At 52.5% G+C, this 22797-nt stretch overlaps 1 protein-coding gene across 1 annotated transcript; it reads right to left on the bottom strand.

Annotated features, from left to right (window-relative positions):
- Window positions 1-541: 541 nt before the first annotated feature.
- LOC142257867 (uncharacterized) lies at window positions 542-5524 on the bottom strand. Its single transcript, XM_075330123.1, has 3 exons — window positions 5040-5524; window positions 2607-2738; window positions 542-1755 (listed from the first exon to the last, which is right to left on the bottom strand). The coding sequence occupies exons 1-3, from the start codon at window positions 5371-5373 to the stop codon at window positions 1148-1150; spliced, it is 1074 nt and encodes a 357-aa protein (XP_075186238.1). The 5' UTR covers window positions 5374-5524; the 3' UTR covers window positions 542-1147.
- Window positions 5525-22797: the final 17273 nt, after the last annotated feature.

Here is a 22797-nt window from a genome sequence, read left to right as displayed (position 1 = left end):
TATGCAAACATTCTATTTACACATTCTATGTAAACATTCTATTTACACATTCTATGTACACATTCTATGCACACATTCTATGTACACATTCTATGTACACATTCTATGCACACATTGTATGTACACATTCTATGTACACATTCTATTTAACCATTCTATGTAACCATTCTATGTAACCATTCTATGTACACATTCTATGTACACATTGTATGTACACATTGTATGTACACATTCTATGCACACATTCTATGCACACATTCTATGTACACAGACTGTGGAGACCCGTATGTTTGAAGCGGTGCCCTCCCCTCTTCCCCCCAGTCCCCAAATGAAAACACGGGCAGGCCTAGATGGGGTGAAAACAGGTCGGTCACAGTTTATTAAGTTCATAGGTAGAGAAGGGGCCTTCCATGTCATTACGAGCTCGTCGCCGCAACCTTGTCTGCGACCGACCGGCGTGCAGCCAACGAGCTGTTACGACCTTGGCCCCCTCTCCGCCATTTTCCGCTGTGACGTAATTTCAAATACAAGGGTTGCATCTATATTCATATATTCAGTTAACACACAATTATTCTGGTAAAAAAAAAAAAAAAACAATAAAACTAATAAGAGGGTGCTGAGCATATAAGGGAGGGAGGGTGGGACAAAAGCTTCTAGAGGGGCAGCCAGAGGGAAAGAGGAAATCGCTGACCCCGGGCACTGAATTTAACCCCTGTAGGTGTGGCTGGACCCCCCTTTCTCTTGTGATCCCGTTGGTCAGCTGGGCATCCCAATTAGTGGCTCACCTAGGGAATGGTGGAAAGAGGGGATATGGGCACGACCCTTGCTTCCTTTAGGATTGGTCAGGGGGGGGGGCTCCACAGTCAGAGACACGTTCCTTAAGCAGTATCGTGCCTGCCAGACTGTGGAGACCCGTATGTTTGAAGCGGTGCCCTCCCCTCTTCCCCCCAGTCCCCAAATGAAAACACGGGCAGGCCTAGATGGGGTGAAAACAGGTCGGTCACAGTTTATTAAGTTCATAGGTAGAGAAGGGGCCTTCCATGTCATTACGAGCTCGTCGCCGCAACCTTGTCTGCGACCGACCGGCGTGCAGCCAACGAGCTGTTACGACCTTGGCCCCCTCTCCGCCATTTTCCGCCACGGAGGATCATGTGTACCGCCTACACAGGACTCCGACCCCACCCATCACCTTCAGGGCCTGATCCACTCCGTCCTGTATCCCGGACAACAAAATGTCTTGACCAATGTCCGTAAGGTGCACTCCGTCTGCCCTCAGCAGTGCAGAGTTATCGCCTTCCAACTGGTGGTGACGCACCACGATTCCACATCTTTCTCTCATGAATTTTGCCATTCTCGCATTGATCTTTCTCCTTGACCGCTCTATGCCATTTGCATTTTTTGCTCCGTGCCATACCGCTCGTGGTACTATCTCTGACCACACCCATACTGTATCCGGGAAGAGGTAGGCCAAACGTTCGATGTCCGTCTTCATCACTGTTAGTAGTTCGACCGTACTGCGTTTCACCAAATCATTGCCACCAGCATGAATCACCATTACCAACGGCCCCGTGGCCGACCTGGAGATGTCCACCATCTCCGGGAAAATTTGTTGCCATCTTAGCCCTCTGATGCCTCTCCAATTGACCTCAACGTTTCTGAAGCCAAGGTTCTTTCCTCCTGGTCGAATCATGGCTCTTTTTTCTGCCCAGTAAATATAAGAGTGACCAACTACCCAGACTGCCGGTCTGCAGTCGCCTGTAATAGATAAACGTGTTATTTCAGCAAATCCGGTCTTATATATCTGGCAAAGCAAGCGGACTTCCATCGACCCATTCTCTGCACTTCAGCCTCCGTTACTCCTGCCCTAGCTGCCTCAGTGGCTGCCCCGATTCGGAAGGAATGGGTCCCGTATTCCTTCGGATTCTCCCCAGCTTTCGCTAAGCACTGTTTAAACATTGCTTGGAATTGATACTTGGTAAGCGGGGACCCGTCCGTATGGGAAAGAAAAAATCTGCTTGCGTGTCTGATCAGCGCGTACTGTTTGACTATTTTTAGTGGGCATACTGGGCCGTCTGCTGAGTTAACCAGGACCCACGTGCCCCTCCCGGTGGGGTCGCATTTGGATTTACGCACGCGAATGCGCAGAGCATTGCTGCATATGACTAAATCCTCGTTGAGTAGCCCGCCTTCAGTTGCTGTTTTTGAGCGTGGTAACAATTCACCAATGCGCAGCGCGCCGAAAAAAACGATAGCGAAGGCTGCTGATATGAGGGACGCCTCGTATGGAGACTTGCATATTGAGGGGGATATTGCAATCATGTCGTGTAGTAATTTCAATGACATGGGGCGACGACATTCCTGACTAGGTTGAAGCCTTTTCCAGCCTTTCATGGCTTGCTTAATGACAAAGAACTTCGTCACATCCACCCACCCTGCTAATTGAAAAAAGAAGGCTATCCCTGATAAATGCCGTTGTCCCGATGTGCCCGGCGCCCCTTGTTCTTTGAGCCGAAGCAAAAATTCCGTCGTCACTTCGCTTCTTGCGCGGTCGCAGTTATGAACGGGCCTACCCTGGATTAGTGAACACCACTCCTCCCAAGCCTTACCATAGACCTGCCAGGTAGCCGGTGTAACGGAGGCACGGATTAGAGGCATTAGTGATTGGCTACGGTGTCCCATAGCGATGGAGGACACGGGATACCCTCTGGATGCGCCATTGGGAGATGGTCTGTGAAGGCCTGCCAATCGGAACATAAAAGAGAGTTAACAAGGTTATCGTCTATGTCCGCCGTTATATGAGCTCGGCACCAGATGTTGTGTCTCAGGCACAGAAGGGCGAGCCTGCGTAGCAGAGCCAGTAAGGGCAGCGACGCAGACGACATGTGATTTAAGCTCTTCGCCGTTATTGGATTTTTTGTTGGAAATCGAATGTTTGAGTTTTCCAGCTGATGACCCCATAACTCCATGGATAATACAATTGTGAATATTTCTAGCAGGGCTGGGTCACTCCCCCAGCTTGATGTGGCCCACAGATCCGGCCAGCTGCCGGTACACCACTGGTTCTTGTAGATTGCCGCAAAGCTCTTTTTATTACGTCCACCTACAGTGAGCCCTATGTCTGTGCTTGACGTCTCTTTAGCCATGACGCAGGTATGGCCATTGAAAGATTGAAGGAAAGTCTTCCAGACTAGTAAGTCTGCCTTCAGCGAGCGAGTGAGCCTGATTCTATGGCCTGGTTGGGAAATGCCCTTTGTTGCTAGTGATAATCGCCGAGAGAAGGCCCTGCCGACCGGCATTACGCGGCTGGCGAATGTCAGCAGACCCAGCAAGGACTGCATCTGTTGGAGGGTAACCTTTTTTGCCTCGCAGAAACCCTCCAGCATATGCAGTGTTTTCTGAATTTTTTCTGCTGGTAGGCGAAAAACCATTGCGTTAGTGTCTATCTCGATGCCGAGGAAAGGCAAGACGTTACAGGGGCCGACTGTTTTTTCTGGTGATAGCGGGACACCGAAGCGCTGAGCTATAAATTTAAATTTTGTGAGGAGGAGGGAGCAGAGTTTAGAGTTTACAGGGCCGACGAATAAAAAGTCGTCGAGGTAATGGATCAGGGAATTGCTGCCTGTTTCGTAACGAACTACCCAGTCCAGGAACGAACTGAACAGCTCAAAGTAGTGACATGAGATGGAACATCCCATTGGCAGACACATATCGTAATAATAGTGTTCGTTCACCTTGCAGCCTAGCAGGTGGAAGCAGTCGGGATGCACGGGTAATAGGCGGAATGCCGCCTCTATGTCAGATTTAGCTAGCAGGGCACCGGGCCCCGCTTCGCGGACTAATTCTACTGCTTTGTCAAAGGACGCGTATGTTACCGATGCTTCCTCTGGGGGGATTCCGTCGTTAACCGATGCGCCTTTTGGGTGGGACAGATGATGGATTAGACGATACTTCCCGGGTTCCTTTTTTGGGATAATGCCTAGCGGGGATATCCTGATATTTTGGAAAGGGATTGATTCAAAGGGGCCCGCCATTCGGCCTAGGTTTACTTCATTTTGAATTTTTTGTTTCAAGATGTCGGGGAATTCGCGAGCGGATTTTAGGTTATGCGCCAGGGTTGGTGTTCTATTAGGTTTGAAGGGGATAATAAAACCGTGTGTAAAGCCGGAGTGCAATTGCCTTGCAGCTTCTTTATTAGGGTAGAGGTTTAACCAGGGGGCCATTGCGGTTACGCTCACCGGGGTTCTGCCTTGTAGGCACCCTGATTGCTGGACGGGTACACCTTGCTGCTGGGTGTCCTCCTCCACAAGCAGAGCAGTCGTGTCTGTATCTGCACGATGCGTGGAAACGGCAATTTCCCTCATTAAATTGCCAGCAGGGCCCGTTTTTTCGCACGACCACTGAGTGTTGGGCTGCGGGGTAGCTAGTGGTCGTAGGTGAAAAGGGGGGCTGCTTCTGTGACAGCATCAGTCGTAACCATACGTCTGTCGCTTTAACTCCCCAGCCTAGGCTGGGTTGCAGGGCCAGCCGCCTGCGGAACTCCTCGTCATACCGCCGCCAGGCTGACCCGCCATGGGCCTTGTATGAGTTATATATCAGATCCTGATATATATAGAGCTCGGAGCAGCGTTCCGGATGCTTCTGGCCCATAATACAGCCTAAGACTGCGAAAGCCTGTAGCCAATTATTCATCGTCTGCGCTATTTTCGGTCTATTTCTGTCGTATGAACGGTCGTTTGTCCTCCTTTCTTTATCTATAGTCAGTTGGTCGGGGGATAATAGGGACCATATGTCAATATAGTCATTATTCCAGATTTTGTCTCTTGTCTCCTGATCTATGTGCGCCCCTAGGGGGCTAATACCGCAGAAGAACGCGTCCTTGTGAAGGCTCGCTAGCTGCGGTGTAGCTTTATCTTCTGGTGTAGCGCGAGAGCGCGTCAGCTGATGAATTAATGCCTTAATGGTTGACACTAGCTCGTTCCCCACTGCGTTATGCCCGATATTATGTACGGTGTCGTGTGCATTGGCCTCGGAGAACTCACCGCTGTGTGATGCAGGAAGAGCGACTCCATGTGATGGAGGGACCCCGGCTCCCACTCGATTGACGGACGGAGGAGCGACTCCATGTGATGGAGGGACCCCGGCTCCCGCTGGGATGATGGCTAGAGGAGCGACTCCAGGTGATGGAGGGACTCCGGCTACCGCTGGGATGATGGCTGGGGGAGCGACTCCGGGTGCTGGAGGGACTCCGGCTCCCGCTGGGATGATGGCTGGCGGAGCGACTCCGGGTGCTGGAGGGACTCCTGCTTGGATGATGGTCTGGTTAATTTCGCCGGGCGCCCTGGGAGATGACCGGTCTCCCTGGCTGACAGCCATGGATGCGGCTCGTGACCGCTGGCGTCGGTCGAGAGGCTGGGCTAGTCTGTTGGGACTCTCGGATTTGTCGGACCATTGTGAAGATGATGATGGGGTACGCCATCTGGAGGACCGCGATCTGTGGCGGCTCCTATGGGAGCTGCGTCTCCGGTGGTAATGTCGGGATCGCCTTTTAGAGGGATGTGGGGAATGGCGTCGGGACTCGTCGGAGGAGGTTGGGGAGGACCTGCTGCGCCTATGCCTACGCCTGCTGTGGCTATGGGTGCGCTGGGGGGCGACCGAGGGGCCATTATAACTTGTGCTAATTGTTTCGCAGGGCGGGTTATGTGCAGTAACTAAGTGGTTTCCGCTGGTTAATGTTGGGATGTGCACTGAATGTGGTGAGTTAGTGGGGATTACGTGGTTAGTGGTGTGCTGAGCATTGCTGGGGGGCAGGAGTATGGGGGGCATTGTATGTCTGGTAAGGGCTGTGTGAGGGGGGGCTGTTAGTGGTGATGATGTGTGTGTGTCAGTGGTGCTTGGTGCACTGTGTGTAACATTATAGCCCTGCTGCAGGGATCGCTGATCGGTCAGGAGAGACCGAGCAGAGGAACCTGCAGCTGTGGACATTACACTGGTGATCTCCGCCTCCTGTGTAAGCATCACGCTGGAGCCTGCTGGAGGGGCGGAGCCTGTAGGAGGGGAGGTGCTCGCCTGCTGGCATTGCAACAGGGGAGTGGGCGGTGCCCGGGAATGACGCTGCATGGTGGGCGGAGCCAGGACGCTCGGCCTGGAAGAGGAGGAGGTGATTTGTCTCCTGGATCTCTGGAGGGGGCAGGGCGCTTCCACGTGGGGCTTAGCTTTTCTTGGCCGGCGCCGGTGATGCAGGGGTTCACCGGTGACCCGGAGGCGCTGTGGGGGGCGAGAGCAGCGCTGGGAGCGTCGGTCTCCCTGGCTCGGCAGCTCCCTGGGCTTGGCTTGGGCTGAGAGCTCCGTGTGCAGGGGGCTAGTGACCGGCTGGATCCCGGGGGAGCTAGTGCTGGAGTGTGGGGCTGCGGGGGAGGCTAGCGAGCACTCGGGCTGATCTATGGGGAAGTCCGGAGGGGCTGTGGTGGGGACTTGTGAGGATGAGGCCTGGGCATACAGATCTATGGGGTGGCCTGGAGGGGCTGCGGTGGACGGAGTCCCAGGGATGGATAGAATTCCCTGAGAAGCCGGAGAGGGCGCAGGGAGGGGAGCGCTGAGGCCAGAAATAAGGGCTTGTAGCCAGTGCTCACCTTCCTGTGCCGCTCTCTGCCGCAGGGCCTCCATCAGGGAGTCAGCCATGACGATCGTCTCCATGGGGTCCTCAGGAACAAAAGCTTCTAGAGGGGCAGCCAGAGGGAAAGAGGAAATCGCTGACCCCGGGCACTGAATTTAACCCCTGTAGGTGTGGCTGGACCCCCCTTTCTCTTGTGATCCCGTTGGTCAGCTGGGCATCCCAATTAGTGGCTCACCTAGGGAATGGTGGAAAGAGGGGATATGGGCACGACCCTTGCTTCCTTTAGGATTGGTCAGGGGGGGGGGCTCCACAGTCAGAGACACGTTCCTTAAGCAGTATCGTGCCTGCCATTCTATGCACACATTCTATGCACACATTCTATGCACACATTCTATGTACACATTCTATGCACACATTCTATGCACACATTCTATGCACACATTCTATGCACACATTCTGTGTACACATTCTGTGTAAATGGTATGGTACTGGGTGCATGGTGCACCTTACTGGTTCCCTTTAAAAACAGCCAATTGGCGAGAGTGCCAGGTGCCGGATCCTGGCCGATCAGATACACTGGCCATATACCGCACACAGCCATGACACACTTATTATATAATGCACACTGCCATGATACACTGATCATATAATGCACACAGCCTTGACACACTGACCGTATACCGCACACAGCCGTGACACACTGATTATATAACGCACACAGCCATGATACACTGGCCATATACTGCACACAGCCATGATACACTGACTATATACCGCAGTCAGCCATGACACTGTGACCTTACACTACACACAGACATGACACACTGACCATATAACACACAGCCATGATACACTGTTTATAAACCGCAAACAGCCATGATACACTGACCGTATACCGCACACAGCCATGACACACTGACAATATAACACACACAGCCATGATACACTGGCCATAAACCGCACACAGCCATTATACACTGACTGTATATCGCACACAGCCATGATACATTGACCGTATATGTACCGCCCTGAGAGGGGCCCGGCCTGCTTCTCTGCTTGCTCGGGCCGAGCCGCTCGAGGTCCGGGCTCAGGTTGTCGTTGGCACGAACACCTCCGGACCGGAGGCCACGTCGCTGTTTAAGGGGAGAGGCAGTGGGGTGGTGGTGGTGATGGGACGAGGCGTGCAGCCGGGGAGGGCCGCGCTGTTGTTCCTACGGGTCGTGACGCCACCCATGGGTCATGGTGACAGGATGCACCATCGCTGCGGCTGAATGATGGCGGGCTCGTCCGGGATCGGTGTTGCGGCCGCAGCCGAGATGTTAGCCCCTCCATGGGTAGTGGCGGTGTGTCCCGGGGCCCGGTTCTGGAGTACGGGGAGCGCTGATGTTGTTGTCGGGGTGCAGGGTGCCGTGCCACGGTGTAGTGTTGTGCCCGGATGGTACTGGTGTACTCACGATTGAGTCACACTCAGAGTCACTGGTAAACCAAAGTTCGGATGCGGTCGGTCCCCGCGGCCGGCTGCTGATGTCCCCTGTGGGGTTGATGGTGGCCCCTTTTCCCGTGCACCTCTGGTTGTTGTGTTTCGGCCCCCCTGCCTGAGCAGTGGTAGCCCACTCCCCGGTGTTGAGCTGCCGTAAGAGCCCTCGGGTGCCCGCAGGCGCTGGCCCGTCGGGTGTTTGGCCCGCAGGCGGTGGCGCTCACCCGGTCTCGGTGGGCTCTTGCCTTCTTTCGGGACTTTGGGTGTGGATGAACCCGTGAGGTCCAGCCAGCAATCAGTCAATTTGCCTATACTCAGTGGCTTCTAAGCTAGGACGGGGTCTGAGTACCCGGTTTCTGGTGCTCTGGTACACGGTTGACTCCCCTGTTCAGGACCGGCGGGCTACAACCCAGGCCCGGTCCGTACGGTCCCGCCAGTTGCTGTACTGGTACTTCTTCAGACGGCCACCACCGTCTGCCTGCCTGACGTTTCCAAGGGGCCCAGACTCATACCCGGGTCCCTGACAGCTGCTTCACTACCCCTAACAATAAGGAATAACGTTTGGAACACCATTCTAAGTCTGAACTGGGTGCAAAAACCTAAAAAAACATCACTATGGGGAGATAAGGTATGCACACCAGTGACTATGTAAGGGGAATACATGAAATAGCAGAAACTGCTGTGTGAAAACTGACTTGAAAAATCCAATAGCTACATGTAAGAGTGAAAATGTGAAAAATGGAATCTGCATTACTGCCATGAACATATGAATCAAGAGAAATTTAGCTACTGAATTGATCAATGCAATAGAGCCCCAACACTACGCCAAAGTATTTCTCTACGTTGGGGTCCCTAGCTTGTGTGTGTCCTCTCATGCAGTTAAAAATCTTACCATGTATGGGAAGCTGAGACCCAGGCTATTTATGTGTATGATATGGATTGGCAATAGGTGTGGTTGGGGAGGGTTCACAAACGAAAAACTACTAACAAATAAGGAATAACGTTTGGAACACAATTCTAAGTCTGAACTGGGTGCAAAAACCTAAAAAAACATCACTATGGGGAGATAAGGTATGCACATAGTCACTGGTGTGCATACCTTATCTCCCCATAGTGATGTTTTTTTAGGTTTTTGCACCCAGTTCAGACTTAGAATGGTGTTCCAAACGTTATTCCTTATTGTTAGTAGTTTTTCGTTTGTGAACCCTCCCCAACCACACCTATTGCCAATCCATATCATACACATAAATAGCCTGGGTCTCAGCTTCCCATACATGGTAAGATTTTTAACTGCATGAGAGGACACACACAAGCTAGGGACCCCAACGTAGAGAAATACTTTGGCATAGTGTTGGGGCTCAATTGCATTGATCAATTCAGTAGCTAAATTTCTCTCGATTCATATGTTCATGGCAGTAATGCAGATTCCATTTTTCACATTTTCACTCTTACATATAGCTATTGGATTTTTCAAGTCAGTCTTCACACAGCAGTTTCTGCTATTTCATGTATTCCCCTTACATAGTCACTGGTGTGCATATTTTATCTCCCCATAGTGATTTTTTTTAGGTTTTTGCACCCAGTTCAGACTTAGAATGGTGTTCCAAACGTTATTCCTTATTGTTAGTAGTTTTTTGTTTGTGAACCCTCCCCAACCACACCTATTGCCAATCCATATCATACGCATAAATAGCCTGGGTCTCAGCTTCCCATACATGGTAAGTTTTTTAACTGCATGAGAGGACACACACAAGCTAGGGACCCCAACGTAGAGAAATACTTTGGCGTAGTGTTGGGGCTCTATTGCATTGATCAATTCAGTAGCTAAATTTCTCTTAATTCATATGTTCATGGCAGTAATGCAGATTCCATTTTTCACATTTTCACTCTTACATATAGCTATTGGATTTTTTAAGTCAGTATTCACACAGCAGTTTCTGCTATTTCATGTGCTCCACTACCCCTCACTGTCAACTTAAAAACTCTACTCCTTGAACTTCCTGCCCCAGGACAGTAGTCTCCTCAGTAAGCATGCCTTTCCGCCTGACTCCGCCCACCTGGTGTGCTCTACTGGCCCTGAGGGAGGCATCAGGTCTCCCTTTCGGGTGACATGTGTGTGACCTCACAGGGGGTGGGGGTGTGTGTTTATGTGGTAGATGTAATTACCTGTTACCCCTGGGGTCCAGGGCGTCACAAACCCCCTTGGTTTAATGCAGACCGTCCGCGGGCTGCCCAACCAACTCCGGTTTATTTTTATTTTTCAACTGTAAACGGGAAAAAACAGGAAAATACTTACAATTATAATAACATTTATACAAACTATGGTTACTGAAGGTCTTCCCTTTAACAGCAGGCATTTTGCTTTAACGTTTCAAACTTTATTAAACGGAACGGGTACATGTCCTGCCGCCTTTCCCACTCAAACAACCTAGCCTTGATAATGCCCCTAAGAAATGGGCAGCACCCTTTTCCCCAGTTCGGAAACAGGAACATGGCAGGTCACCCAGGCGGGAACGGGTACAGTGCCGCGCACCCGGCAGTTGTCAACGGGCTCCCCGGAGCATGGTCACCGGTCCCAGTGGTGACCGGACCCCAGCCTGCTCTGCTGCAGGCCCTACCTCCAATCTGCGTCTCCGGAGGCTAACGGAACGGGAAGGCATGTTAAAGGGGGCAGATAGGGCAATTATTTACAAGCCCAAAAGTTTTTGGGTGGCCAGCAAGTCCACGGCCTTGTCCATGAGCAGTCATTGTTGCAACAGGGTTTTCAATGGGGGGTTCACACAAGTCCCAACGGGGATTGGTCCTTTCTGCTAATCAGGTGAGTGTCTTGTCAATTGGTTACTGGTTCATTCGACTGATATACACAATCAAGTCTCGCACCCCTAAATGTCTCCCTGTACCTAAGCAGCGGGTGGATCGTCTCAGCACTGGAGTGTCAGTGGAAGGTAATGGGAAAGCGGGGACGATGGTTCCCTCTTCCCGGGTGACAAGTGGAGTAGGTGGAGGCCTAGGGGGACTGGGGGTAGGTGCATCCCTGGGCACTGGCTCTGCTGGTTCTCTGGTGGGCGTTTCCATCTCCACTTCTTCCGCGGGTTGCGGGAACATTATCACGGGAACAATCAACGCACCATTCTGCATGGGCCAGTCTGCTGGAAAATCTCCCATAATGTTATGGATCACCTCTTTCTTTGTGGCTTCATCATGGGGCACGGGAACTGGGGTCTCTTCTACTAACTTCAGGGGATCCGGGCATTTCTTCAGGTGCGCTCTGGAAACGGTAGCCGTGGTTCTCCCCTGGTCATGGCTGATCAGGTAGGTCTTCTCATTCTCCCATCCGGTGGGCTGTATAACATATGGGCTCCTCTCCCACTGGTTGTCAATTTTATGGGTTCTGCATTTACGCTTCAGCACCACATCTCCTGGTTCGAAGGGAGTAGCTGGAGCTCGTTGGTTAAAGTGCTGTTCCTGCTTCTCCCGGCTCTGATGCAGGTTCTTCTCCACATACTCCTGAATCCGCCGGTACTGTACTTGGCATTTGGCATCCCAGCTGGCGGAGGAGGGCAGGGCTTCGGGCGCTTCCAAGCCCATCTCCAGGTCTATCGGCAGTCGCCCGGGTCAGACGCTCATCAGGTACGCCGGGGTACACTTGGTAGAACTACAGGGTATGTTGTTGTAGATATCTAACAAGTCAGGCAGCTTCTCCGGCCACAAGTTCCGCTCTTCCAAGGGCAATGTTTTGACGAGGTTAAGGACCAGATGGTTCATCTTCTCACACATCCCGTTGGTCTCGGCATGGTAGGGGGTGGTCCGGATTTTCTTTCACCTGTACAAGTGGCAGAACTTTTGAAACACTTCTGCTTCAAAGGCCGAACCCGGATCTATAAGCACCTTTTCCGGGTAGCCATGGGGCCGGCAGAAGTAGGCTTGAAAGACCCTGGCAGCCGTGCGGACAGTCAGATCTTTTACCGGGACAACCCCCATGAATCGGGAGTAGTGGTCCACGGTGGTTAAGGCGTAGGTGTATCCGTTTTGGCTGGGCGCAAGCTTGACGTGATCCAAGGCAACCAATTCCAGCAGCTGGTGGGTAACAATTGGCTGTAGCGGGGCCCTTTAGCTAGCTTCATCCCGTCTTCTCAGCGTACAAGGGCCGCACTATCGGCACCACGCCTCTACGGAATCCCACATCCCACTCCAGTAGAACCGCTCTCGTAACTAGAGATGAGCGGACTGGTCGCGGTTCGGCAAACCGAACCGAACCCATAGAAATCAACGGGAGGCAATCACAAACACATAAAAACACCTAGAAAACATCATCAAAGGTGTCCAAAAGGTGACAAACAACTCACAACACAAACACATGGGAAAGTGACAAGAACAAATTCTCATGCGAAAACAAAACAGCGTTATGAGGAAAAAGAGGACGAGACACAGATATAGGCAGGGCATGCCCTTCTAAAATCATGTAAAACACCGCAAGGTAACTCCAAGAGGAGTCTCGCTTTTTTCCAAAAATTGGGCTACACAGACACCCTTTCAGTGGCAGCACTTGTGCCTCAGTTGTACACTTCACAGGAAAATTTCCATCAAGCACATTCAAAAATACGCCATCCTTAACCGTCCCCAGGATGACACCGGGGTAGGTAGCAAAGTTTTTGCTGAACCATGACTTATTCATCTTGGCTCCTTTTAAAAAACACAGCAAGGGTTACTCCAAGAAGAGTCTCCCTTTTTTCAAAAAATTGGGCCACACAGACACCCCTTCAGAGGCAGCACTTGTGCCCAATTTGTACACTTGACAGGTAGATTTGCATCAAGCACATTCAAAAATACGCCCTCCTTAACCGTCCTCAGGATGACACTGTGGTAGGTAGCAAAGTCTTTGCTGAACCATGACTTGTAAAACTTGGCTCCTTTTAAAAAAAAAAAAACAAGGGTTACTCCAAGCAGAGTCTCCCTTTTTCCCAAAAATTGGGCCACACAGACACCCCATCAGTGGCAGCACTTTTGCCCCAGTTGTACACTTCACAGGTAGATTTGCATCAAGCACATTCCAAATCCACAAGCATTTACTCTCCCAGGATGACACAGGGGTAGTAAATTCCTTGTGGATTCAAGACCACACACCCAGCAGCACTGAAGACACGTTCAGAGACAACGCTGGCAGCTGGACACGACAAGATCTCCAAGACGTAAGCGGAGAGCTTTGGCCATTTTTCAAGATTTGAAGCCCAAAATGAGCAAGGCTCCATTTGCAAAGTCATGGCATCGATGTTCATTTGGAGATACTCCTGTATCATCCTCTCCAGCCATTGACTGTGTCAGACTTGTTGTCTCTGGTGGCCTTGCAAAGGATGGTCTAAAAAAATTATGAAAAGATTCAATAAAATTGCTGTTACCACCACCAGATACGGTGCTGCTGGTACGGGTAGACTGTTGAAGATGACGAGACCGTCCCATGTTTGTCAAGTTACAACTGGGAGATTCACTCCCTGCACCATGGTTGTGTGGTGGAAAAGCCGAGCTAAGATCGAGTAACAGCTTTTGCTGATACTCCTGCATACGTGCGTCCCTTTCTATGGCTGGAATTATGTCACAAAATTTGGACTTGTACTGGGGATCTAACAGTGTGGCAAGCCAGTAGTCATCATCACTTCTAATTTTGACAATACGAGGGTCATGTTGTAGGTAGTGCAGCAAGAAGGCGCTCATGTGTCTTGCGCAGCCATGCGGACCAAGTCCACGCTGTGTTTGTGGCATAGAGGTGCTAACCGTTCTTTCTTCCTCTGACATCTCCCCCCAACCTCTTTCAACTGAAATTTGACAAAGGTCTCCCTCATCCACTGAGTCTTCCATGTCCATGGACAGTTCGTCCTCCATTTCTTCATGTTCTCCTGCACCTTCCTCAACGTTTTGCCTGCTACCATGCGCCCTAGTTGATCCCTGTCCCCCAATGTCCCATGCCTGCCGCCTTGGTGATGATGAACGTCTGTACCTTGGTGATGTTGTTGTCCCTTGCGCATATGAATCCTCCTGTAGTTCCTCCCCTTCCTGTTCTCCCACCCCATGACTCCAAATAGTGTTTAGCGTGTGCTCCAGCATGTAAATGACTGGAATTGTCATGCTGATACAGGCATTGTCAGCGCTAAACATATTCGTCGCCATGTCGAAACTGTGCAGAAGGGTGCATAGGTCCTTGATCTGAGACCACTCCATGAGAGTGATCTGCCCCACTTCTGCATCTCATTGGCCCAGGCTATACATCATGACGTATTGCACCAGTGATCGGCGGTGCTGCCACAGTTGCTGTAATATGTGGAGAGTAGAATTCCAGCGTGTTGCCACATCGCATTTCAGGCGATGAACCGGCAGGCCGAAAGACTTCTGGAGCGATGCAAGTCGCTCAGCTGCGGCGGTTGAATGACGGAAGTGAGCAGACAGTTTTCGTGCCCTGTTCAGAAGGCCATCTAGGCCGGGATAGTGTGTTAAAAATTGCTGGACAACAAGGTTCAACATACAAGGCACGTGTGTCACCTTGCCCATGCGAACCAAGGTTTGCAGCATTGTTGCACACGGCCTTACCAGGCTGCAGGTTGAGTGGAGACAACCATTTACCAAACTCAGTCTCCAGAGCTGCCCACAACTCAGACGCTGTGTGACTCTTATTTCCAAGACATTTCAAGAAAAAGACCGCCTGATGCCGTTGCGCTCTGCTGTCAGCATAGTAATGAGGGGTGCGTGATTCCTTCTGCGCAGTTACAATGCTGGTGGCCTGACCAGGCAGGCTTGGGGCAGAGGTGGAGGACCCAGACGAGGTTGAGGAGGCAAAAGCAGTGGAGGAACTTGGACAGACAGAAGATTGACGCCCAAGTTGTGGGGACGGCAAGACTTGTGCAGCAGACCCTTCACCATCTATCACCATAGTTACCCAGTGCCCAGTCAGTGACATGGACCAGTAAGCATTAGAGTTGAGCGTGGTTCGCGGTTCGAGGTTTTCCAGTTCGCGGCTCGAGTGATTTTGGGGGCTGTTCTAGATCGAACTAGAACTCGAGCTTTTTGCTAAAGCTTGATAGTTCTAGATACGTTCGAGAACGGTTCTAGCAGCAAAAGCAGGGCTTTTTACAGCTACAGTGTGCAGGAGCCATCGCTGGCAGCCTGCCAGAAGCTGGTAACCAAGATAAACATCGGGTATCCAAGCAAAGCGCTTTGGTTAGTAACCTGATGTTTATCCTAGTTACGTGCAGGAAGCCCACACTTCCCCGCTCAGCTCACTCCGCCCCCTCCTGCATGTGGCATGTACACACACACACACACACACACACACACATACACACACACACACACACTCACACTCACCTGTCCCCAGCCAAGCAGTCCATGACACTGACGTCCTCAGCGCCACCCACTTTGCACTCCGCCGCCAGCACACATGGCTCCGCCCACCTGCACTCTGAACACATAATCCCGCTTGGCTTACCTGCGGTGATGAAGTCCCGACCTCAGCGTTGTCACTGTCCTCCATGGCCGCTGCTTGTCACATCACCTTCTCTCGCTTCCGACCTGAGACTGACTAGCGGTGACATCACGGGCCGCTCGCGATACTTGGCTGTGAAGGCGGCGGTCATTGAACTCAGTGACAGGTGCTGTCAGCAGTGCAGGATATCAGAGCAGGTAATGTACCTCGCTGACAGCAGCACTTGTCATCCCCTGCAGTGACCTGGGCTGACCCATTGATGTTAGCTCAGGTCACTGCACTGCTCTCCCAGCCAATGGGAAACATCCTGCTCTTCATTGACTGGGACAGTGTGGATCGTCATGGCAACCCCTTGGATTACACCAGACCAGGATTTGTTTTTCTTTCTAATAAATTGGTTAAAAAGGGAATGTATTGGGGAGTGTTTTTTCAAATAAAAATGTGTTTGTCGTCTAGTTTTTTTTATTACTGACTGGGTTGGTGATGTCGGGTATCTGATAGACGCCTGACCTCACCAACCCCAGGGCTTGATGCCAGGTGACATTACACATCTGGTATTAACCCCATATATTACCCCGTTTGCCACCACACCAGGGCACGGGATGAGCTGGGGCGAAGCACCAGGATTGGCACATCTAATGGATGCGCCACTTCTGGGGCGGCTGCGGCCTGCTATTTTTAGACTGGGGAGAGTCCAATAACCATGGACCTCCCTAGTCTGAGAATATCAGACCCCAGCTGTCTGCTTTACCTTGGCTGGTGATCCAATTTTGGGGGGACCCCTACGTGTTTTTTTTTTTAATTATTTATTTAATTTAAAATAACAGCGTGGGGTGCCCTCAGTTTTGGATTACCAGCCAAGGTGAGGCTGCCAGCTGCGGTCTGCAGGCTGCAGCCGTCTGCTTTACCCTAGCTGGCTACAAAAATAGGGGGAACCGTACGTCATTTTTTTTTTTACCAGTGACTCTGAGTGTGAATCAATCGTGAGTACACCAGTGCCATCCGGGCACGACACTACACCGCGGCACGACACCCTGCACCCCAACAACAACATCAGCGCTCCCCGTACTCCAGAACCGGGCCCTGGGACATACCGCCCCTTCCCACGGAGGGGCTAACATCTCGGCTGCGGCCGCAACACCGATCCCGGATGAGCCTGCCATCACTCCAGCCGCAGCGATGGTGCATCCCATCACCACAACCCGTGGATGCTGTCACGACGGGAAGGAATGACAGCACGGCCCTCCCCGACTGCGCGCCTCGTCACGTCACCACCACCACCACCACCCCACTGCCTCTCCCCTTAAACTGAGTGATGTGGCCCCCGGTCCGGAGGCGCTCGTGCCACCGACAACCCGAGCCCGGACCTCGAGCAGCTCGGCCCGAGCAAGCGGAGAAGCAGGCCGGGCCCCTCTCAGGGCAGTACACATCGATCTCTTCTGGCGTCACGAGCAGGATTCGGACAGTCCGCTTACCTGTGGAAAGTGCACCTTAGAAGTTCCCGTCGGCGGCGTCCGGCCGAAAAAGTTGAAGTCCCGCCACCTTGTCGCGAAAGTTTCCCGCTCGAGTCGTCTTCCCCGAGCAGTGAAGGTGCGAAAGTGAAGCCCCACCTCCGAAGGAGGAGTGCAGAGAGAAAACCAGGGGGAAAGCAGCGACAACATGTCGGCCCCCAGCGGCGACGATGGGATGGCGCAGGCCGCCGGAGCGGCGGCGCCCGACGGTGGGGATGCTGTTGTCCCTGCTCTGGTTGTATGAGCGGAGGAGGCCGCGGCCCCTGCGGTCACCCAGGTAATGCCAATCTCCTTGCCCTATGTACCCGGCGCAGCCTGGCTACCCCAGTATAACGGGAAGCCTGATACGTTGCAGGCTTTCCGGAAAAAAATATGCTTGGTTCTCGACCTGTATGCCATGACTGGCAAGCAGCGTGCAGTGGTAGTCTTAGGGCAGCTAACCGGGGCGGCTGAGCAGGAGACGGAGACCTGGGCTGACGCGGACCGGGCCTCTGTGGCCACCATCTTTGAAAAGCTCCAGGCCACCTTCGAGACCCGCACCGCAGCCGAACTCCGGATGCAGTTTTACCACTGCCAGCAGAGGTCAGCAGACAGCATCAGGGACCATGCTTTACGCTTGCAGATGGCTCTCTGAACCCTAAAGCGGGTAGACACCATCAGTGAGGCCGATAGTAACAAGATGCTGGTGGAGCAGTTCCTACGGGGCCTGGGGTCTGCTGAAGACCGCAAGCAGCTGCGGCTGTGGACCCTCGAGCACCCTGATCTGGATTTTGCCGTGGTGAAAGAGTGGGCCATCAAGGCCCTGCAGCCCCTGGAAGTTAACCCCCTGGCCGCGGCCCCCTGGCCGGCCGCCACCACTCCTGTCGCTGTGCTACCCCCATTGCTGTCCCTACCGGCCCTGGCTGCACCCGCTGGGGTGAGGGACGAGCTGGCTGATAAGGTGCAACGAATGCATGAGGACCTCGCCCGTGTGGTCGCCGCCCTCAAGCTTCCATCAAGAGCCAAGTCCCTGGAGACCATCCAGCTCGCCGACCGCCCCGAGGGTGTCCCGTGGATGCAGCAGAGAAGGGCGCCGGACCCACGGTATGGGCCGCCGGTGTTCTACCGGTGTAACCAGCCTGGCCATCATGCTCGTCTCTGTCCGTTAAACGAGCAACCCCTGGGGCCAAGGGCCAATCCTCAGTAGTAGACCCCCATGGCCCGGCAGACTGGCGGGACCGGTATGTTGGGGGCCGCCCTATTATCTCGGTGGCAGTGGATGGGGTCCCAACCACAGCCTTGCTGGACACTGGATCGCAAGTAACAACCATGCCCTATACGTTGTACCAGCGGTACTGGGATGACAGTGAACTTAGCCCCCCCCGATAGTGGCATGACTGTTGTTGCAGCTCACGGACTCCCTATGACTCAAATGGGGCTTAAGGAAGTAACCCTGACTGTGGGGAGGACAGAACTGAAGCACCAGGGAATGATTGTGGTGCTGCATGAGGCTAGTGACTGTAAGCCGAAGATAGTATTAGGGACGAATGTGATGGAGCACTGCATGGGTGAGGTGTTGATCTTGCTGCAGGAGTTGTTCGCCACAGGAGGAGGGAACCAACAGAGGGCACTCCAGCGCGAGATCAGGGCCCTCCTGCAGCGGCAGCAAGGGAACCTGACAGGAGGAGAGATTGGTGGTGCGCGGGTGACGGACGTGGCACCCCTGGTGGTACCACCCAGGAGTGAAATGATGATCTGGTGCAGAGCAGCAGTCGACCCCCAGGGACGAGATTACCCGGCGATGGTGGAGCCCTTGCCTTTGGAACACTGGCCTACTGTAATGGCTGCCAGGGGGGTGATTGACGTCAAGAAGGGGAGAGTTCCGGTGAGAGTGCTGAACTATGGAGAAGAGGAAGTTAGGCTCCCCCGCTATGCCACGATAGCTAAACTGTTCACCATAGACACCCACGCCATTCAAGAGACCACTCCTACTGTCCCTGCCCCTGACACTAGCCACCATACATCACCTGCACAGCCAGAAGCCTGGTGATGGGAGCTACACATCGGCACCGAATCTACCCCAGCACATCATAGAGAGGGGGTATACCGGGTGGTTCAGGAGTACGAGCAAGTTTTTAGCAAACATGCACTAGACTTTGGGAGGGTTAAGGGGGTCCAACACCATATCCCTACGGGCACACACCCGCCCATTAAGGAGAGATACAGGCCAATTCCCCCAGCACATTATCAGTGCGCTAAAGATATGCTGCACAACATGAAGGAGGCGTAAGTCATTCAGGATAGTTGTAGTCCCTGGACAGCCCCACTGGTGCTAGTGAAGAGGAACGGTACCATGAGGATGTGCGTAGACTACTGCAAAATCAACCAGATCACACATAATGATGCCTATCCTCTCCCCCGCATTGAAGAGTCTCTGGCCGCGTTAAAAAACGCTAATTATTTCTCCACTCTTAATCTCACCAGTGGCTACTGGCAGGTGGCCGTCACACCGGAGGACCGTGAGAAGGCCGCGTTCACTACACCGATGGGACTCTGCGAATTCAACAGCATGCCATTTGGGCTGTGTAATGCCACAGGGACCTTCCATAGGTTTATGGAGTGTTGTCTTGGTCATCTTAACTTCGAATCAGTCCTGCTGCATCTGGCTAATGTGATCGTATACTCCAGGACGTATGAATCCCATCTGGAGCACCTGGCGGAAGTGTTTGCGGCCCTGGCTAAATACGGGATGAAGTTGAAACCGTCCAAATGCCACTTGCTGAAGCCCAAAGTGCAGTATTTCGGGCATGTGGTGAGTGCTGAGGGTGTGGCCCCGGACTTGGAGAAGGTCGCGGCCATCCAAGAATGGCCCCGCCCAACCACAGTGAGAGAGGTACGACAGTTCTTGGGCCTGGTGGGCTACTACCGCCGCTTCATCAAGGGGTACACGAAAATGGCCTCCCCAATGCAAGACCTCCTCGTGGGACAGACCAAGGTTGGTAGACCATCCGGGACCCAGTTTGTGTGGGGTGAGCAGCAGGAAGAGTCCTTTCGGCAGCTGAAGTCGGCATTAACAGGGGAAGAGATCCTAGCCTACCCAGACTACGGCCTTACCTTCGTGTTGTACATGGACGCCAGCAATGTGGGCCTAGGCGCCATACTGTCCCAGATCCAGGACGGAAAGGAGAAGGTGATCGCCTATGCTAGCCGGAAGCTTCGACCCACCGAGCGGAACCCCGAGAACTACAGCTCCTTCAAATTGGAGTTCCTGGCCCTGGTGTGGGCGATAGCCGAAAGGTTCAAGCACTACCTGCCAAAGCAAAGTTCACCGCCTACACGGACAATAACCCGTTGACGCACTTGGACACGACCAAGCTAGGCACTCTCGAGCAAAGGTGGATGGCCCGGCTGTCTAACTACGACTTCACTGTCAAGTACCGGGCCGGGCGCAAGAACACCAACACAGACGCCCTATCCAGGATGCCGCATCTGTCTGACAAGGGAGCGGAGTAGGACCGCCTGGAGGAGATAGAGCTGCCCGCGTTCCACCAGCCACAGGAGGAGAAGCCCGGTGTGGCCCAGCAGCAGGTGAACCTCGATTCACTGCCCAGTCAGAAGTGGCGAGAAACCCAAGACCAGGCGCTTGCGATCCGACTGGTCAAGACCCTGCTAGCTCAAGGCATGCGCCAAATTGACTCAGCGCCCCCCTCTGAGGCCCAGCGACTGTGGAAAGAGAGGGACCACCTGTGCCTGTACCAGCAGAAGTTGTACCGGGAGTTGATTGACCTGAAGACCCACGAGAAAGTTCGTCAGTTGGTGGTGCTTTAGAATTGTGTACCCAAAGTCTTTCGGGCTTATCATGACGGAGATGGGCACTTCGGTTGGAAGAAGCTGGAGATGCTGTTACGAGTAGAGTTGAGCGCTGTTCATGGTTCTCCAGTTCGCGGTTCGAGTGATTTGGGGGGGTGTTCTAGATCGAAATAGAACTCGAGCTTTTTGCTAAAAGTTCGTTAAAACCGTTCTCGACGTAACTCGAGCTATCAGCAAAAAGCTAAGCTAATTACTAGCTGGCTTTTCACTGTGATAGTGTAAAGCCTGCTTTACACGAGACGACCGATTGTGCGATAGCACGATCGATTGTACCCGCCCCCGTCGTTTTTGCGTCATGGGCAATTAGTTGCCCGTGGCGCACAAACTCGTTTAACCCCCCATCACGCGTACTTACCTTCCGGATGACTTCGCTGTGGGCGACGAACGTCCACTTCCTGGAGTGGGAGGGACGTTCGATGTCACAGCGACATCACACGGCAGCCAGCCAATAGAAGCGGAGGGGCACAGATGAGCGGGATGTAAACATCCCGCCCACCTCCTTCCTTCCATTAAGCCGTCGGGTGCCGCAGGAGGCAGGTAAAGCTGCTATTCATCGTTTCCGTGGTGTCCCACGGAGCAACGTGTGATGCCACGGAAACGATGAACAACTACCGCCATTTTAATGAAACAATTTTATGAAACCTAGCGACGAGTACACGATTCACGATTTGTGAGCGATACTGCGTCGCTAGGAGGTGTTACACGAGACGACGTCGTGTACGATGCCGGATGTGCGTCACGAAAACCGTGACCCCGACTATGCATCGCACAATCAGTCGTCTCGTGTAAAGCCCGCTTAACTCACACTATTATGAAATTTCACTGTATAGTGTGCGGGGGCTGCGCGTTCAGATCACTGCTGCAGGGATAATGGTGATCGCCAATTTTTTTTTTTTTTCTTCCTTCCCTAATTGCGTGTGTACTGGGGCGGGCCAGCATGTCAGCCAATCCCAGACACACACACAGTTAAGTGGACTTTTTGCCAGAGAAGCAAGGGCATGTGTCATAGGCTGTCCATGTCACATGTCCTTGCATTATAAAAACGGACATTTTGTTCCTGCACAGCATTATCTGCCTTCTGCGTCTGGGTGTCAGTCACCTCTCACGCAGCTCCTGTCGCCGGTCCTGCTGTGTATGCTATACACACAGCGTTCTACAGATTAGGGACAGAATTTTATTTCAGCCCTTTTAAGGGCTAATTACAGCTGGCTTAGAGCCATAGGTGACAGTCAGGTCCAAGGAAACACTTTTTACAGCTTCAGATAACAGCGTCTGTGTAGCTAAGCTCAGGGACTACCTTGCTGCATTTCACCATTAGGAGGGATATAAAGTGAGGCTTCCTTTCCTCTACACTGACCCACAACCCGGCCACTGTATTCTCCTGCACTTTTTAGCAAAGCCATTTTAATTGTTGCCAGTTAGTGCCATCCAAAGAGTGGCTGCTGTCCTCCATTATTGTGGCACTTGTGCCAAGCAAGTCTCATCACCTCTGCATTCTCCCCTCCTGCACATTTTTGCAAAGCCATTTTAATTTGAAATAGTGATGCGAGTTAGTGGCATCCTAAAAGTGGCTGTGGGACTCCACTAGTGTCCCACTGGTGCCAAGCAATTTCCAGCACCTCTGCATTGCACCCTCAAGCTCATTTTTACTAAGCAATTATAAAAGCAAACTGTGCTGCCAGTTTAAGGGCCATAGGTGCATTGTCAGGGATAGTCAGTGTTGTTTCTTCTGCTGTCAATAAAGCTAGACCACCTCTGCAATCTACACCACCTCTCAATTCGTACTACCACATTTTAAGTGGACAATCTTGTCGCAATCAAAATGAGTGGTAAAATGACAGATGCTGGTGGAAAGGGGAACAGGTGTGTTGGAAAA

The sequence above is a fragment of the Anomaloglossus baeobatrachus genome, chromosome 12 (genome assembly GCF_048569485.1).
Source record: "Anomaloglossus baeobatrachus isolate aAnoBae1 chromosome 12, aAnoBae1.hap1, whole genome shotgun sequence".
In the NCBI taxonomy this organism is placed as follows: domain Eukaryota; kingdom Metazoa; phylum Chordata; class Amphibia; order Anura; family Aromobatidae; genus Anomaloglossus; species Anomaloglossus baeobatrachus.
This window is presented reverse-complemented; position numbering and strand designations above follow the sequence as displayed.

Coding starts and splice junctions, on each gene's coding strand:
- LOC142257867 (XM_075330123.1), bottom strand. CDS start 5,373: ATGGCTGTCAGCCAGGGAGACCGGTCATCTCCCAGGGCGCCCGGCGAA. Junction 2,739..5,039: donor TCTTCCTGCATCACACAGCG/GTGAGTTCTCCG, acceptor TCCGATTGGCAG/GCCTTCACAGACCATCTCCC. Junction 1,756..2,606: donor GGCTACCTGGCAGGTCTATG/GTAAGGCTTGGG, acceptor TATCTATTACAG/GCGACTGCAGACCGGCAGTC.